The sequence below is a fragment of the Oncorhynchus tshawytscha genome, linkage group LG04 (assembly GCF_018296145.1).
Source record: "Oncorhynchus tshawytscha isolate Ot180627B linkage group LG04, Otsh_v2.0, whole genome shotgun sequence".
NCBI classification, from domain to species: Eukaryota; Metazoa; Chordata; class Actinopteri; order Salmoniformes; family Salmonidae; genus Oncorhynchus; species Oncorhynchus tshawytscha.
Window position 1 is genome coordinate 23,758,371 of NC_056432.1, and position 15,845 is coordinate 23,774,215.

General features: G+C 49.0%; 1 protein-coding gene across 1 annotated transcript in view; it reads right to left on the reverse strand.

Annotated features, from left to right (window-relative positions):
• LOC112248401 (eIF-2-alpha kinase activator GCN1) overlaps positions 1-15,845 on the reverse strand; it is a 32,496-nt gene that overhangs the window by 7,583 nt on the left and 9,068 nt on the right. Inside the window, exons 23-49 of the mRNA XM_024417384.2 lie at positions 14,420-14,533; positions 14,108-14,306; positions 13,621-13,773; positions 11,756-11,937; positions 11,177-11,257; positions 10,916-11,059; positions 10,706-10,830; positions 9,817-10,006; positions 8,538-8,608; positions 8,219-8,384; positions 7,884-8,078; positions 7,506-7,752; positions 7,276-7,397; positions 6,995-7,109; positions 6,618-6,797; positions 5,691-5,911; positions 5,500-5,568; positions 5,070-5,405; positions 4,831-4,973; positions 4,574-4,691; positions 4,258-4,473; positions 3,400-3,564; positions 3,061-3,222; positions 2,230-2,322; positions 1,921-2,064; positions 1,470-1,739; positions 1,174-1,287 (exon numbers count right to left, since the gene is read on the reverse strand). Of these exons, the coding sequence (XP_024273152.1) occupies positions 1,174-1,287; positions 1,470-1,739; positions 1,921-2,064; positions 2,230-2,322; positions 3,061-3,222; positions 3,400-3,564; positions 4,258-4,473; positions 4,574-4,691; positions 4,831-4,973; positions 5,070-5,405; positions 5,500-5,568; positions 5,691-5,911; positions 6,618-6,797; positions 6,995-7,109; positions 7,276-7,397; positions 7,506-7,752; positions 7,884-8,078; positions 8,219-8,384; positions 8,538-8,608; positions 9,817-10,006; positions 10,706-10,830; positions 10,916-11,059; positions 11,177-11,257; positions 11,756-11,937; positions 13,621-13,773; positions 14,108-14,306; positions 14,420-14,533 (4,335 nt within the window). The remainder of the gene's footprint in view (positions 1-1,173; positions 1,288-1,469; positions 1,740-1,920; positions 2,065-2,229; positions 2,323-3,060; positions 3,223-3,399; positions 3,565-4,257; positions 4,474-4,573; positions 4,692-4,830; positions 4,974-5,069; positions 5,406-5,499; positions 5,569-5,690; positions 5,912-6,617; positions 6,798-6,994; positions 7,110-7,275; positions 7,398-7,505; positions 7,753-7,883; positions 8,079-8,218; positions 8,385-8,537; positions 8,609-9,816; positions 10,007-10,705; positions 10,831-10,915; positions 11,060-11,176; positions 11,258-11,755; positions 11,938-13,620; positions 13,774-14,107; positions 14,307-14,419; positions 14,534-15,845) is intronic.

Sequence of the window (15,845 nt, forward strand, 5' to 3'; positions counted from 1 at the left end):
CACATCAATCACTCCAGTGTTTAATTGGTATATTGTAATAACTTGAACCACCATGGCCTATTTATTGCCACTGTATATAGACTTTTTCTACTGTATGTTTGTTTATTCCATGTGTAACTCTGTTGTTGTATGTGTCGAACTGCTGTGCTTTATCTAGGCCAGGTCGCAGTTGTAAATGAGAACTTGTTCACAACCTAGCCTACCTGGTTAAATAAAGAAAATATATAAAAACATTTTTTAAAGGAGCTCTGTCAAAGTGACCATTGGTTCTTGGTCACCTCCCTGACCAAGGCAATTCTCCCCCTGATTGCTCAGTTAGGCCGGGCGGCCAGCTCTAGGAAGAGTCTTGGTGGTTCAAAACTTCTTCCTTTTAAGAATGATGGCCACTGTGTTCTTGGGGTCCTTCAATGCTGCATTAATGTTTGGGTACCCTTCCCCAGATTGGTGCCTCGACACAACACTGTCTCAGAGCTCTACGGACAATTCCTTAGACGTAATGGCTTGGTTTTTGCTCCGTAATGGCTTGGTTTTTGCTCTCATGCACTGTCAACTGTGGGACCTTATATTGACAGGTGTAATCAATTGAATTTATCACAGGTGGACTCCAATGAAGTTGTAGAATGAAGTTGTAGAAACATCTCAAGGATGATCAATGGAAACAGGATGCACCCAAGCTCAATTTCCAGTCTCATAGCAAAGTGTCTGAAGACTTATGTAAATCAGGTATTTCTGTTTCTTTTTTTAATATATTTGCATACATTTCTAAAAACCTTTTTTAGCTTTGTCATTATGGGGTATAGTGTGTAGATTGATGAGGAAAATCAATTATTTAATCCATTTTAGAATAACACGTTGCGGCTGGGAAGCATGTGGACTCCTTTAGTGAGTTTCCATTAGGAGTGTGATACTAAAGACTTCAACAACCAATGTATCATTCAAGAATGCTGCTTTGTGAGGTGTTAAAGTTCAGTTAGCCAGTGTTATGTAAATGACAGCTGAAAAGTACCCAGGGGGCTTGACTCCAAGTTAAAGTAGGTCCGCCAGAGCCATGGCCCAGTGTGACATGGGTGCCAGATCGTGTAGATGGAAAACAGAAAAGTCTGAGCCTTCTGGGTAAACCACTGGGCTAAATCCTCAGTGGAAATGCGCCATCTTTCTAGAGGAGAGGCTTACCTTCTTGGGCAGACAGAACCCAGGCAGATGCTGACCCTTGACGTCTGCTGCCACTGACCGGATGTCTCTGTGCAGGTCATCAATCAGAGCCAGCTGGCTGCCAGCGTCCAGTTTCTACAAAAATAACATTACTTTACATAGATGCATACTCTGTCAGTTAACCAAAGGTCACAAGGTTATCTATAAAATCAATGCTGCATAAAGCTCCAAAACACATAACAAATACTGTACGACATCAGTAAACCCTGACCAACTCATTCCCAGTGCCTGTAATGCTCTTGGTGCCAACTGCTAACCTTGGTGATGGAGTTGATGGCGTCCCAGCTCTGCACCAGGACCTCCGGGTTGGAGTCGTTGAGCAGGCGGATGAGGCCTGACAGCAGGTTGCGGGTGTGGGCGCTGTAGTCCAGGCGGGTGCGGGAGAAGTATCCGTTCAGGATGGTGGCGGCAGCCTGTCTGAGACCAGCGTCAGGTGATCTGGTGGCCTCCAGCAGGTCCTCGATGATGATACGCTGACCAACCTCATCCTCCACAGACAGGATCACTGCCTGGCAGCTGGCCAGCTCCTAGAGGAGGGGTGGGGTGAGAACAGGGGTTATATGAGCCTGGGGACAGAGCCATCATCTAGTGACCACAACAGTCCACTAAGAACCACTGTAATATTATCCCATGATGATGACTAATGGTAGTGCCTGTGCACTTGGAACTGCTTTACAACCATATTGTAATCATGAATGCCGTTGTTACCTGCTGCCCCTCCTCTGTTCCCAGCTTGTCTTTCAGAGAGGAGTAGAGGGCGGGCAGGATGACCCCAAGGTGGCGTGTCAGAGCGTCTCCAGCCACGGCAGATAGGAAGGCCAGCACACGCGTGTTCACTGGAGGAGCAGTTAGCTGTCAATGAAGAGGAGAGGATAGCATTTATACACAGAACTACACTCATACTATAAAAAAGACTTAAAAGAACTTTGAGCATCAGGAAAAGTGTTCTATAAATCCAATAAATGATCATTGAGATGAACCATTGTTAGTAGAGTGTGTAATGTTTGGACAGCTCACCTTGGGCACCAGGTAGGGAAGCACAGAGCGACTCTTTACTGCCATCACCTGTTTCAGACCATCCAGAGCAAACTCCGCAGTTTCCTCATCATCCTGCACACAGAGAAACATTAACCTCACTCTATATTCTGTTCCACGGTGGATCCTCTCTGCCCTCTCCAGAATTTCTTAAGGAGGGACATGAGTGAGTATAACCGAACACAATGTGTGGATACCAGGCTCCCAGTGTCCGGTTTGGAGCGTAAAGTCACAAGCTCTGCTGGTAGGCTACTGCGTAGCAACGTAGCAGTGACAAAATGTCCTGGTCTGCCCTAGAAATCCCATGTAAATTTCGATCGCCAGAACGGGCTTTATTTTTTTTGTTGGCTGTTTAGAGCTCTAAAATGTGTTTATTATGATCAAGTTCGAGCCACACAGTGATTTATTTTAAAGTTAGCTACAAATCAGGGAATTGTATTAAATAGGGATCCATTTGGACAACAACATTTGTCGTTACACAGGACCACGTGCTGACACAGACCAATCACGTGCCAGCAGGCTACGAAGAGGCTCCCGGCTGACTCCGACAGGATGAAAGCTACTACATCGGCCAAAGTTACAGCCACTTTCACCATGATCCTTATTGATTTTTTGGTGCCATTCAATCCCCAATTCAGCAATAAGGCACGCTTCAAAATCAAATAATTCATGCACCATCGGGAGTTTTCCATAGGAATACGTGGAGGACGGCAGCGCTATCACTATCTACTGGTTTTAATGGCTATTGTGGATACAGAGGGTTGTTCAGAGGTGAAGAGGGTTAATGATGGTGTGTGGGGATGTGTCTCTCACCAGCTGTTTGAGCAGGGCAGGCAGGATGTCATCCAGGGCCTGGTGACCGATGGTGGCGTGGAGTTGCTCAAAGGTTTTGGCTGCAGCCTCTCGAACCTCCTCCAGGGGGTCACACAGAGCCTTCCTCACCGTGGGGACCAGGGACTCAGAGAATATCAGCACCTGGAAACATACACAGTCAACTTACTGCTCTACCATCACATCACATACCCCTGCTATGTCTAAGACACAAAGTTTTCGTTGAAAAATTGATACTCATCAAGGTTAAATGCCAGGTTAAATAAAGCATAAATTAAAAGATGAAGGAAAAAGTGGCCAGGTATGTATTGAGGTACTGACCGCGTCCCTGCTGGTGGACTTCATGATCTCACTGAGGCCGATGCACACGCCCTGCCTCTCATCACTCTTGTCTGAGCGCAGACCCTCCTCCAGGATAGGAATGATCTCTGGGAGGATCTTCTCTCCCAGCTTCCGAACCAGGTCTCCAAGTGTCCTCGCAGCGATCTACAACCACAGAGAGAAGCCACATTCAGTAACCCAGGGATCAGAAGCAGGAGAGAACACAGAACGCAAATACACTCAAATTCAGAACACTGAAATGTCTTAACAATGTGCAATTAATGAACAGGACCACAGAGAGACAAAAGGGGATGTGATAAAGTGCAAAAGCTGTGAGAGCAAGGAGGAAACGGCTCCATAGATTGTAGACTTATTAAGCAAGGAGGAAACGGCTCCATAGATTGTAGACTTATTGAGCAAGGAGGAAACGGCTCCATAGTTTGTAGACTTAATGAGCAAGGAGGAAACGGCTCCATAGATTGTAGACTTATTGAGCAAGGAGGAAACGGCTCCATAGTTTGTAGACTTAATGAGCAAGGAGGAAACGGCTCCATAGATTGTAGACTTATTGAGCAAGGAGGAAACGGCTCCATAGATTGTAGACTTATTGAGCAAGGAGGAAACGGCTCCATAGATTGTAGACTTATTGAGCAAGGAGCAAACGGCTCCATAGATTGTAGACTTAATGAGCAAGGAGGAAACGGCTCCATAGATTGTAGACTTAATGAGCAAGGAGGAAACGGCTCCATAGATTGTAGACTTAATGAGCAAGGAGGAAACGGCTCCATAGATTGTAGACTTAATGAGCAAGGAGGAAACGGCTCCATAGATTGTAGACTTAATGAGCAGTAGCGTTACCGTTCTCTTGTCAGGGCAGTCGGAGGCCAGGAAGCCCAGCAGCAGGGTGAAGAGGGTGGGCAGGATCTCCCGGAGGGTGCGGGGAGTGTTGGACACCACGATCTTCCACACGTGGAGGGAGGCCTGTCGCACCACCAGCTGGGTGTCTGAACGGCCCATGTAGAGGCCAGACAGGACTCGGTTACGCCTCTCTCCACCCAGGGCTCCGATGATTGCCTGGGGGAATGGAGGAAGAGGGCTCAGCAACAACACCACATACAAACCACTTTATAATCAACCATCTATAGAGTACAATCATGCATATTTGTCAGAATACCTTGTTGGACTGCGCTGTGCCAAAGTTGTCATCCTCTGAGGCGGTCTCTGTGGTCATCTTCCCTGTGACTCCAGAGATGTGGAACAGTAGGTCTCCCAGCAGCTGCACGGAGCTAAACCTGTGAACCAGAGACAACATGGAGGCTCCCTTACATTACTATCACTGCCAGGTAAAACCCTTACATACAGACATAAAATGTATAGTGTGTGTGTGTGTATATATATATATACACACATATATATATATATATGCCTGACCTAATCCTCCAGAGGTCGTCAAACAGGCCCTGTTCCAGTTCAGGCAGCAGCAGGGCGATGGCCGTCTCAGCGTACATGCTGATGATGCGCTGGCCGGCACGCAGGGCAGTGTCTCTCACATACTCGTTCTCATCTGCCAGAGCCTGTAATACCAAGGAGAGAGGGAGAGACTGGTGAGAGGTGTTCACAACCAGAGAGAGAGAATGGAGAGATGGTAGTGATTGTTGAGTGCTCCCTACCTTGAGGATGCAGGGGATGATGGGGCCAACGTAGGGGGTGAACCTGTCCCCGAAGGTGAGGGGCAGGTAGATAAACATCATGATGTAACCGTCGCGGACGTGGGACGCGATGTCCACCTTGCTGGCCGTCTGCACCACGTCTGGCATCAGCTTGTCCAGCTTCTCCACGCCCAGCCCAGCCATCACTTCAGCCAGACCTTGGGCAGCTCCAGAGCGGTCCACAGAGCTCTGCTCAGATGCCAGGGTCTCCATGAGCCAGGGCATCAGGTCATCAAAGCACGACTCACCCATGCCTTTCACCATGGCACCCAGGGCCTTGGCTGACACTGTACGCACCTGAGAAGAGAGGAGGACAGAGAGAGAGAGTTATCATCAGTTAACCAAACCCCTTAACGGGTTTGTTGTTGAACTGTTAGGCAGAGGTACATACCTCAGGCACAGGGTCCAGCAGAGAGGCTTTGAGTCCAGGAATGACACTGGGCAGGTATGGGGACAGGTCCTGCAACACAAAGAGACAAACACATTGTGTCAACCATTAGAAACACGTACATTATAAACAGAGCATTTTGAGAAGATGAATTGTAGTACAATACAACTCAATATCCCAGGGCTGCTGTGTACCTTCTGATCAGTGAGGGAGTACATGTTGCCGATGATCTGAGCGGCCATCTTGCGAGTGTCAGTGGAGCGGTCCTGGAAGGCCCTCTGGACGATGGGCATGATGAGGGCCAGGGAGGGGGCGTCGATGAAGTGGACAAACTTGGTGTCCAGCAGCGTCTGCAGGCAGTTCTGGGTCTTACGGGAGGGGTCAGTGAGGGCGTCCAGCAGGATGGGGGTTATGGCTGAGAGGGGAACAGAAACACTGTTAGTAACTACCCTAAAATAACAATCGGTATCTGTATTCCCCTACAGATGCATTGGTGGGAAAAGTACCATATTGTCATTCCTGAGTAAAAGTAAAGTTACTGTAATAGAAAATTACTCAAGTGAGTCACCCAGTAAAATACTACTTGAGTAAAAGTATTTGGTTTTAAATATACGTAAGTGTCAAAAGTAAATGTAATTGCTAAAATATAGTATCAAAATGTATAAATCATTTCAAATTCCTTATGTTAAGCAAACCAGACGGCACGATTGTATTGTTTTTAAAATGTACTGATAGCCAGGGGCACTCCAACACTCACACATCCTTTACAAATGAAGCGTGTTTAGTGTGTTTAGTGAGTCCGCAAGATCAGAGGCAGTCGGGATGTTCTCTTGATAAGCGTGTGAATTTGACAATTTTCCTGTCCTGCTAAGCATTCAAAATGTAACGAGTACTTTTGGATGTGAGGGAAAATGTATGGAGTAAAAAGTACATTATTTTCTTAAGGAATGTCGTGAAGTAAAAGTTGTCAAAAATATACATAGTAGAGTACAGATATCCAAAAAAAGTAGTACTTTAAAGTATTTTCACTTAATATCTTCCACACAACTGTACATTCTGCTTTAACTGATTTTTTTCACATTTCTATAGCTAAATCTCAGAGTTGCGCATAGCCCTCCTACCCAGGATCTCAGGGTTGCGGATGACAGAGCCGATCTGTCGTAAGGCCTGTTGGCCGGCATTCTGCACTTTGACATGGGAGTCAGTCAGCACCTCGGTCAGCTTGGGCACAATGCTGGGCAGGCAGGAGGACAGCTGCTTAGGGGCACAGAATGCCATGGCACCCAGGAGCTCCACAGAACCTGGAGGAGGAAAGGAGAGTAGAAGGATTAAGAAGAGAGAAAGATGAGATGAATGGGGAGCAGAGTAGGCGCCAAGGAAGGGAGGACAAGGATGTGGTTACCATCAGGTGATTGCTTAATGGTTCAATCCTATCATTTGGGATAACATGGCACAGCTCTCTAAAAAAAGGCCCATGATGCAGTGGGCGGAACCTCACCTGCTTTGGTCCTCCAGGACTCCTCCTCCAGAGCCACCAGCAGGGAGGGCAGCACCAGCTTCACCCCGTGGGCACTCAGGTTCCTCATCACCGCCTTGGCACAGTCATCTGCCGCCTGGGAAAGGGCAAGGACGTTAGATAGAGCGTAATGCACAACAAAACGTGTGAGTGAATGTGAGAATTATTAGGTGGAAAAATAGTGTTGAATGAGAAGTGTGAGAGAAAACAGGAGAGAGAAAGTAGGTGGGATTGAAATGAGAAGCTGGTAATGTTAACTGTACCTCTCGGACATACTGGTTCCCATCCCCGAAGCAGAGCAGGAGGTGGGGCAGCACGTGGACCACATAGGGCTCAAACAGCTTCCCCAGCATGTTGCACAGCATCTCAAAGGCAAACAGGGCACCTGGAGAAGAAAGAGAGAGAAGTGTTAAAAATCACAGGCACAGATTGCAGGCAACAAAGTTAACCATAGAGACCAGCAAGGTTAAGAAACTGGCGAGGAGTCACTGACCCTCTCTGCGTCTGAAGTTCTTCTTGTCCTGGATGGCGTCGGTCAGGGTACTCATGATGTCCTGCTGTTTGAGGGCCAGGATTCCCAGGCCTTTGACCAGGCCTGCCAGGCCATAGGCCGCGCCCTTCCTCTCAGCGTACTTGTCACTTTCCAACAGCAGCTGCAGCAGCTTCCGCACCATCCCCCCAGCATCCTCCCTGATGGCAGGGACCAGAGGGGGCAGGCAGCTAGCCACAGACTCCTGGACCTGAGAGAGGAAAGAGATAAACAAGGAAACGATTACAATAAGCAGGCATTTGATTGTAAAGGTCAATACATATAGGTTCTAGAAATCAAGATGAAACCTATAGCGAATAATGTGAGGGATTGTTCCAGTACCTGCTGTGAGGGTGTGGAGAGTGCTGTAATGAGCTTGGCCACAATGGGTTTGACCTTGGGGTCACTCTTTTCCAGATGTTTGGCCAGAGAGCCCATTAGGATGACCACACTCTGGCGGACTGAGTCGTAGCTGGCGTCCTGGGGGGCGTCCTTCAGAAACTCCTCGAACACGGGGAGCAGGGAGCTCACATTGTCCTGGAACACAACAACACACTGCTCAGAAAGAAAAAGGATATACTGTATTGAGCAGGTAGGAGTCAATTGAGATAGGAGCAGTTGCATTGGGTGCCAGGAGAAGGGTGTGGTTGTCTAGAGTATTTAAAGAGTGTTGGTACCTTTCCGTGTGTGTTGAGGGCAGAGAGGGCAGCATCCAGCATGCAGCGCCGCACCTCAGGGTGACGGTCATTCAGGGCGTCAGGAACAAAGAACAGGAAGAGAGGAGTGACCTGGGGCTCTTCCAGATACTGACACAGCTTGTTCAGTGCCAGGGCGATGCCACACCTGCAGACACCAACATACCCTTAGACACCATGCACAATATGGTGCCACTTAAACACAGCAAATTAGAATCTGGAATGTTATCACCATCACCCAGTGCTATAGACTGGAATAAGAGTTGTATCGACATTGTTGAGTGGCAGAGCGTTCGCTGACCTGGCTTCCCACTGGTCAGGTGGTTGTTCAGAGATGACTCGTCCTAAAGCATCCAGGATAGGAGGAGGTCTCTGGAAAAACACAACAGTTTCACATTAACCATGGTTCTACACTACATGACCAAAAGTATTTGTACACCTGCTCATCCAACATCTCATTCCAAAATCATGGGTATTAATATGTAGTTGGTCCCCCTTTGCTGCTATAAAAGCCTCCACTCTTATGAGAAGGCTTTCCACTAGATGTTGGAACATTCAGCGTTCCAATTCAACCCAAAGGTGTTCGATGGGGTTGAGGTCAGGGCTCTGTGCAGGCCAGTCAAGTTCTTCCACACCGATCTCGAAAAAACATTTCTGTATGTACCTCGCTTTGTGCACTGGGGCATTGTCATGTTGAAACAAGAAAGGGCCTTCCCCAAACTATTGCCACAAATTTGGAAGTATAGAATCATCTATAATGTCATTGTATGCTGTAGCGTTAAGATTTCCCTTCACTGGAACTAAGGCAAACCATGACAAACAGTCTCAGACCATTATTCCTCCTCCACCAAACTGTAGTTGGCACTATGCATTCGGGCAGGTAGTGTTCTCCTGGCATCCGCCAAACCCAGATTCATCCGTCGGACTGCCAGATGGTGACGCGTGATTCAATACTCCAGACAACTTTTTCCATTGCTCCAGAGCCCAATGGCGGCGAGCTTTACACCACTACAGCCGACGCTTGGCATTGTGTATGGTTAACCTAGGCTTGTGTGCGGCTGCTCAGCCATGGAAATCCATTTCATGAAGCTCCCGACGAACAGTTATTGTGTTGAATTGGCTTCCAGAGGCAGTTTGGAACTCGGTAGTGAGTGTTGCAACTGAGAACAGATGATTTTACGAGCTTCAGCGGTACTGTTCTATGAGCATGTGTGGCCTACCACTTCGTGACTGAGCTGTTTCCACTTCACCATAACAGCACTTACAGTTGGCCAGGGAAACTCTAGCAGGGCAGACATTTTTAGAACTGACTTGTTGAGAAGGTGGCATCCTATGACGGTGCCATGTTGAAAGTCACAGCTCTTCATTAAGGCCATTCTACTGACAGTGTTTGTCTATGGAGATTGCATGGCTCTGTGCTCAACTTAATACCCGTCAACAACGGGTGTGGCTGAAATAGCCGAATCCACAAATTGGAAAGGGTGTCCACATACTTTTATAGTGTATCTTACAACACACCACTCCTGATACCTGACTATTCCTGAGCTGTGATAGGAGGGTCATGGGTGAGGGAGACTCACGTAGAGTTTCTGGTGGTAGAGCTCATTGAGCTGGCCCAGGACAGCGGGGGACTGGTCGCGGTACTCGCTGATGGCACTGGACAGAGCCTCGGCCCCGGCAGTACGCACAGCCTCCTCATGGTGGGTCACATCTCCAATGAGCAGAGAGCACAGCTCAGGGACCAGCTCCAGACACAGAGCCTGCCACAGCCTGGGGGAGAGAAGGGGAGCAGAGAGGTATGGTCAGGGACCAGCTCCAGACACAGAGCCTGCCACAGCCTGGGGGAGAGAAGGGGAGCAGAGAGGTATGGTCAGGGACCAGCTCCAGACACAGAGCCTGCCACAGCCTGGGGGAGAGAAGGGGAGCAGAGAGGTATGGTCAGGGACCAGCTCCAGACACAGAGCCTGCCACAGCCTGGGGGAGAGAAGGGGAGCAGAGAGGTATGGTCAGGGACCAGCTCCAGACACAGAGCCTGCCACAGCCTGGGGGAGAGAAGGGGAGCAGAGAGGTATGGTCAGGGACCAGCTCCAGACACAGAGCCTGCCACAGCCTGGGGGAGAGAAGGGGAGCAGAGAGGTATGGTCAGGGACCAGCTCCAGACACAGAGCCTGCCACAGCCTGGGGAGAGAAGGGGAGCAGAGAGGTATGGTCAGGGACCAGCTCCAGACACAGAGCCTGCCACAGCCTGGGGAGAGAAGGGGAGCAGAAAGGTATGGTCAGGGACCAGCTCCAGACACAGAGCCTGACACAGCCTGGGGGAGAGAAGGGGAGCAGAGTGGTATGGTCAGTCACAGCAGCTACGCTACATGAGGGGAGACGCGCTACTTCTCGAAAGCAAAGTCATTTGAAGACGGGAGCTATATTCAACTAGCTAAGTATTACACAGAGGAGACAATGTTAGATACTCACTTCTCAGCCAGGGTCCTGCCCTCCTCCTCTACATCAAACCTGGACACCCACAGCCTGCGGAGAACACGCAGACCATTGGCATCTGTACTTTCTGTAGGCAGAGCCATCTCCATCTCCAACAGGCCCTGGACAGAAAGAGAGGTGGGACATTAACACACATCCAAAGACCCACACACAGTACACACACACACACACACACTATTTCCTCACCCTGAGGGCAGCGTCTCTGACAGAGAAGCAGGGGGAGAGCAAAGCCTCCAGCAGGACGTCTATCTCATCCTGCTCAGCCAGAGCACAGCCCTTCTCTCCTCCTCCACTGGCACACACTGCTGTCAGACACTGGGACGCCAGCACCTGAAACACACACAATTACAGATCTACACTCAGACACACTGTATAAACATATGTGAGAGCTCTACTGGTTAGTATTTGCCTGTAAATGTGGTAGAAGCATGGTGTTGGAGTGTGTACCTGCAACCTGGGTGCTGCAGTGGAGATGACTCTGGTCAGGAGAAGCAGCATACTGAAACGAGGTAGTAGCTCAGGACCATTCTGAGAGACAAAACAGAGAGACAAGTCATACAAATATAAGCCCCATGTCCATGATGGCCAGCCATTAATAGAGTGGAGAGTACAGGAAGAGAAAAATATTATACGTTGGTAGGAGTATTATACGTTGGTAGGAGTATTATACGTTGGTAGGAGTATTATACGTTGGTAGGAGTATTATACGTTGGTAGGAGTATTATACGTTGGTAGGAGTATTATACGTTGGTAGGAGTATTATACGTTGGTAGGAGTATTATACGTTGGTAGGAGTATTAGACGTTGGTAGGAGTATTATCATCGTTGGTAGGAGTATTATACGTTGGTAGGAGTATTATACGTTGGTAGGAGTATTATACGTTGGTAGGAGTATTATACGTTGGTAGGAGTATTATACGTTGGTAGGAGTATTATACGTTGGTAGGAGTATTATACGTTGGTAGGAGTATGCCTCAGACAAAGGGATGTGACAACACACAGACGATAAACTTGATCAACTCTTACCTCATCAATGAGTATGTCTGTGGTGTCAACCTCAGCGCGAAGTTGAGCGTGCACATTGATGACCTGCAGGGCACGGACCTGCATGCTCTCCGTCTCCTCAGTGCTGCCTGAGGAGTCTCTGAGCACGGTGTTGAGCAGGGGGAAACAGAAGGAGAAGGCTGGGGCAGACAGTGGAGCCATGTCTGAAACAACATGATGAGAGCATTAGGCCACCAGCAGGTATAATCTCAATGATGTTGATGTCATTGATGTGTGTCTGTATTGTGTCTGTGTTTCTTCACCAGCCTTGCCCTCTCTCTGTGCGTGTGTCTGTGCTCACCACCAGCCTTGCCCTCTCTCTGTGCGTGTGTCTGTGCTCACCACCAGCCTTGCCCTCTCTCTGTGCGTGTGTCTGTGCTCACCACCAGCCTTGCCCCCTCTCTGTGCGTGTGTCTGTGCTCACCACCAGCCTTGCCCCTCTCTGTGCGTGTGTCTGTGCTCACCACCAGCCTTGCCCCCTCTCTGTGCGTGTGTCTGTGCTCACCACCAGCCTTGCCCTCTCTCTGTGCGTGTGTCTGTGCTCACCACCAGCCTTGCCCTCTCTCTGTGCGTGTGTCTGTGCTCACCACCAGCCTTGCCCTCTCTCTGTGCGTGTGTCTGTGCTCACCACCAGCCTTGCCCTCTCTCTGTGCGTGTGTCTGTGCTCACCACCAGCCTTGCCCTCTCTCTGTGCGTGTGTCTGTGCTCACCACCAGCCTTGCCCTCTCTCTGTGCGTGTGTCTGTGCTCACCACCAGCCTTGCCCTCTCTCTGTGCGTGTGTCTGTGCTCACCACCAGCCTTGCCCTCTCTCTGTGCGTGTGTCTGTGCTCACCACCAGCCTTGCCCTCTCTCTGTGCGTGTGTCTGTGCTCACCACCAGCCTTGCCCTCTCTCTGTGCGTGTGTCTGTGCTCACCACCAGCCTTGCCCTCTCTCTGTGCGTGTGTCTGTGCTCACCACCAGCCTTGCCCTCTCTCTGTGCGTGTGTCTGTGCTCACCACCAGCCTTGCCCTCTCTCGTGTGTGCGTGTGTCTGTGCTCACCACCAGCCTTGCCCTCTCTGTGTGTGTGTCTGTGCTCACCACCAGCCTTGCCCTCTCTGTGTGTGTGTCTGTGCTCACCACCAGCCTTGCCCTCTCTGTGTGTGTGTCTGTGCTCACCACCAGCCTTGCCCTCTCTGTGTGTGTGTCTGTGCTCACCACCAGCCTTGCCCTCTCTGTGTGTGTGTGTATGTTCTCACCACCAGCCTTGCCCTCTCTGTGTGTGTGTGTATGTTCTCACCACCAGCCTTGCCCTCTCTGTGTGTGTGTGTATGTTCTCACCACCAGCCTTGCCCTCTCTGTGTGTGTGTGTATGTTCTCACCACCAGCCTTGCCCTCTCTCTGTGTGTGTGTGTATGTTCTCACCACCAGCCTTGCCCTCTCTGTGTGTGTGTGTATGTTCTCACCACCAGCCTTGCCCTCTCTGTGTGTGTGTGTATGTTCTCACCACCAGCCTTGCCCTCTCTGTGTGTTCTCACCACCAGTGTGTGTGTGTGTATGTTCTCACCACCAGCCTTGCCCTCTCTGTGTGTGTGTGTGTGTGTATGTTCTCACCACCAGCCTTGCCCTCTCTGTGTGTGTGTGTGTGTATGTTCTCACCACCAGCCTTGCCCTCTCTGTGTGTGTGTGTATGTTCTCACCACCAGCCTTGCCCTCTCTGTGTGTGTGTGTATGTTCTCACCACCAGCCTTGCCCTCTCTGTGTGTGTGTGTATGTTCTCACACCACCAGCCTTGCCCTCTCTGTGTGTGTGTGTATGTTCTCACACCACCAGCCTTGCCCTCTTTGTGTCTGTGTGTGTGTGCTCACCACCAGCCTTGCCCTCTCTGTGTGGGACAGTGTGCATGTGCAGCAGCCCGACAGTGCGCTGGGTGGCTGTTTCTAGATCCTCCTGTCCCCAGGCCTCATCCAGATCACACTCAGGTTTCATCAGGCGCAGTGTCACCCGGCCCACCAGCAGAGCTGTGGAGGAGACCATGAGTAGAACATGCAGGAGGTAAGAGGAAGTTTCATCACAGGAAGTAGAACGTTTTTCCCTCCACCTTATCTTTGTTCACTCCCATTTAAAGATCAGAGACAACTGGATAGGTACAAGCAATAACTCCACATAGTTTTCATGTAGGCTAGATGGAGTATCCATGTTATTTTCTCCTATCTAGCCCTGTCAGATCTGTGAAGGTGTGTGAACAAGGACATATGAGGGAAGTGAGAGGAAAGCTCTACTGAGTGTATTCGTTTATGCTTTGGATAAAAGTGTCTACAAAATGGAATATATTACACCATATATTATTTGTACCCAGGTAGTGCAGCTCAGTGGGCATGAGGCAGGCTCCTATGTCGAGGAAGGCCTGCTGCAGGCGTGGGGCGGCCAGGGGGGAGTGGAGGAGGGGAAGTAGGACCTGGAGGACCCCTGGGAGCTGCCAGGAGATCTGGGGAGGCTTCTGGATCAACATTGCCTCCAGCAGACCCACCGCACACTGCAGCTCCATGTCCAACTGACAACCACAACAGTTGATCGATCAAACAACAGGAACATTATGTCAATGTCTAGAGTTTAATGTTTGAGAAACTGGATAAGTGTGAAAAATGTCAAAGTGTCTGGCCGTACCCCTTGTAGTCTCTTGCGAATGGAGGACTCTTTCTCCAGCTGGGCTTGCATCATCTCCTTCTGTTTGCTGGTCAGCTGCAACTCATCTTTGATGCCTTTCTTCTTCTTGATCTCCTAAAACAGACAGAAATCACCGTGTTCATTTCATGATAACTCTACTTTCTTCAATTAATGATGGTTCAATCATAATTCAACTTAGACCTATTATACTGAACAAAAATACAAAACATGTGAAGTGTTGGTCCCATGTTCCATGAGCTGTAATAAATAATCCCAGAAATGTTCCATAAGCACCAAAAGTTGATTTCTCTTGAATTTTGTCCACAACTTTGTTTACGTCCCTGTTAGTGAGCATTTCTATCTTTGCCAAGATAATCCATCCACTTGACAGGTGTAGCATATCAAGCAGCATGATCATTACACAGGTGTACTTTGTACAATATCTCAGCCACTCTAAAATGTGCAGCGTTGTCACAAAACACAATGCCACAGATGTCTCAAGTTGAGGGATTGTGCAATTGACATGCTGTCCGCAGGAATGTCCACCAGTGCTGTTGCCAGAGAATTAGCAGTACAGCCAACTGGCCTCACAACCACAGACCACGTCTAGGACCTCCACATCCGGCTTCTTCACCTGCGGGATCGTCAGACCAGCCACCCAGACAGCTGATGAAACTGTGGCTTTGCACAACCCAAGAATTTCTGCACAAACTGTCAGAAACCATTTCTGGGAAGCTCATCTGCATTCTCGTTGTCCTCACCTGTTTTCTGCGTTATAACCGATTTCAGTGGGAAAATTCTCACTTTCGATGACCGCTGGTACGCTGGAAAAGTGTGCTCTTCACGGATGAATCCCGGTTTCAACTGTACCGAGCCAATGGCAGACAGAGTGTATTGCATCATGTGGGCGAGCTGTTTGCCAATGTCAACGTTGTGAACAGAGTGCACCATTCTTGGTGGTGGGGTTTTGGTATGAGCAGGGATAAGCTACGGACAATGAACACAACTGCATACTCACCAGACATGTCACTCATTAAGCATGTTTGGGATGCACTGTATAAACATGTACAGCAAAGTGTGCTAGTTCCCGCCAATATCCAACAACTTTGCACAACCACTGAAGCTGAGTGGCACAACATTCCACAATCAACAGCCAGATCAACAAGCGAAGGAGATGTGTCACGCTGCAAGACGCAAATGGTGGTCGCACCAGATACTGGCTGGTTTTCTGATCCACGCCCAATCATTTTTTAAAAGGTATCTATGACCAACAGATGCATATCTGTATTCCTAGTCATGACAAATCCATAGATAACCGCCTAATGAATTTATTTCAATTGACTGATTTCTTTATATAAACTGTAACTCTAACATGTTGCGTTTATATTTTTGTTCAGTTTACATTCTGATAACAGAGGATCAACAA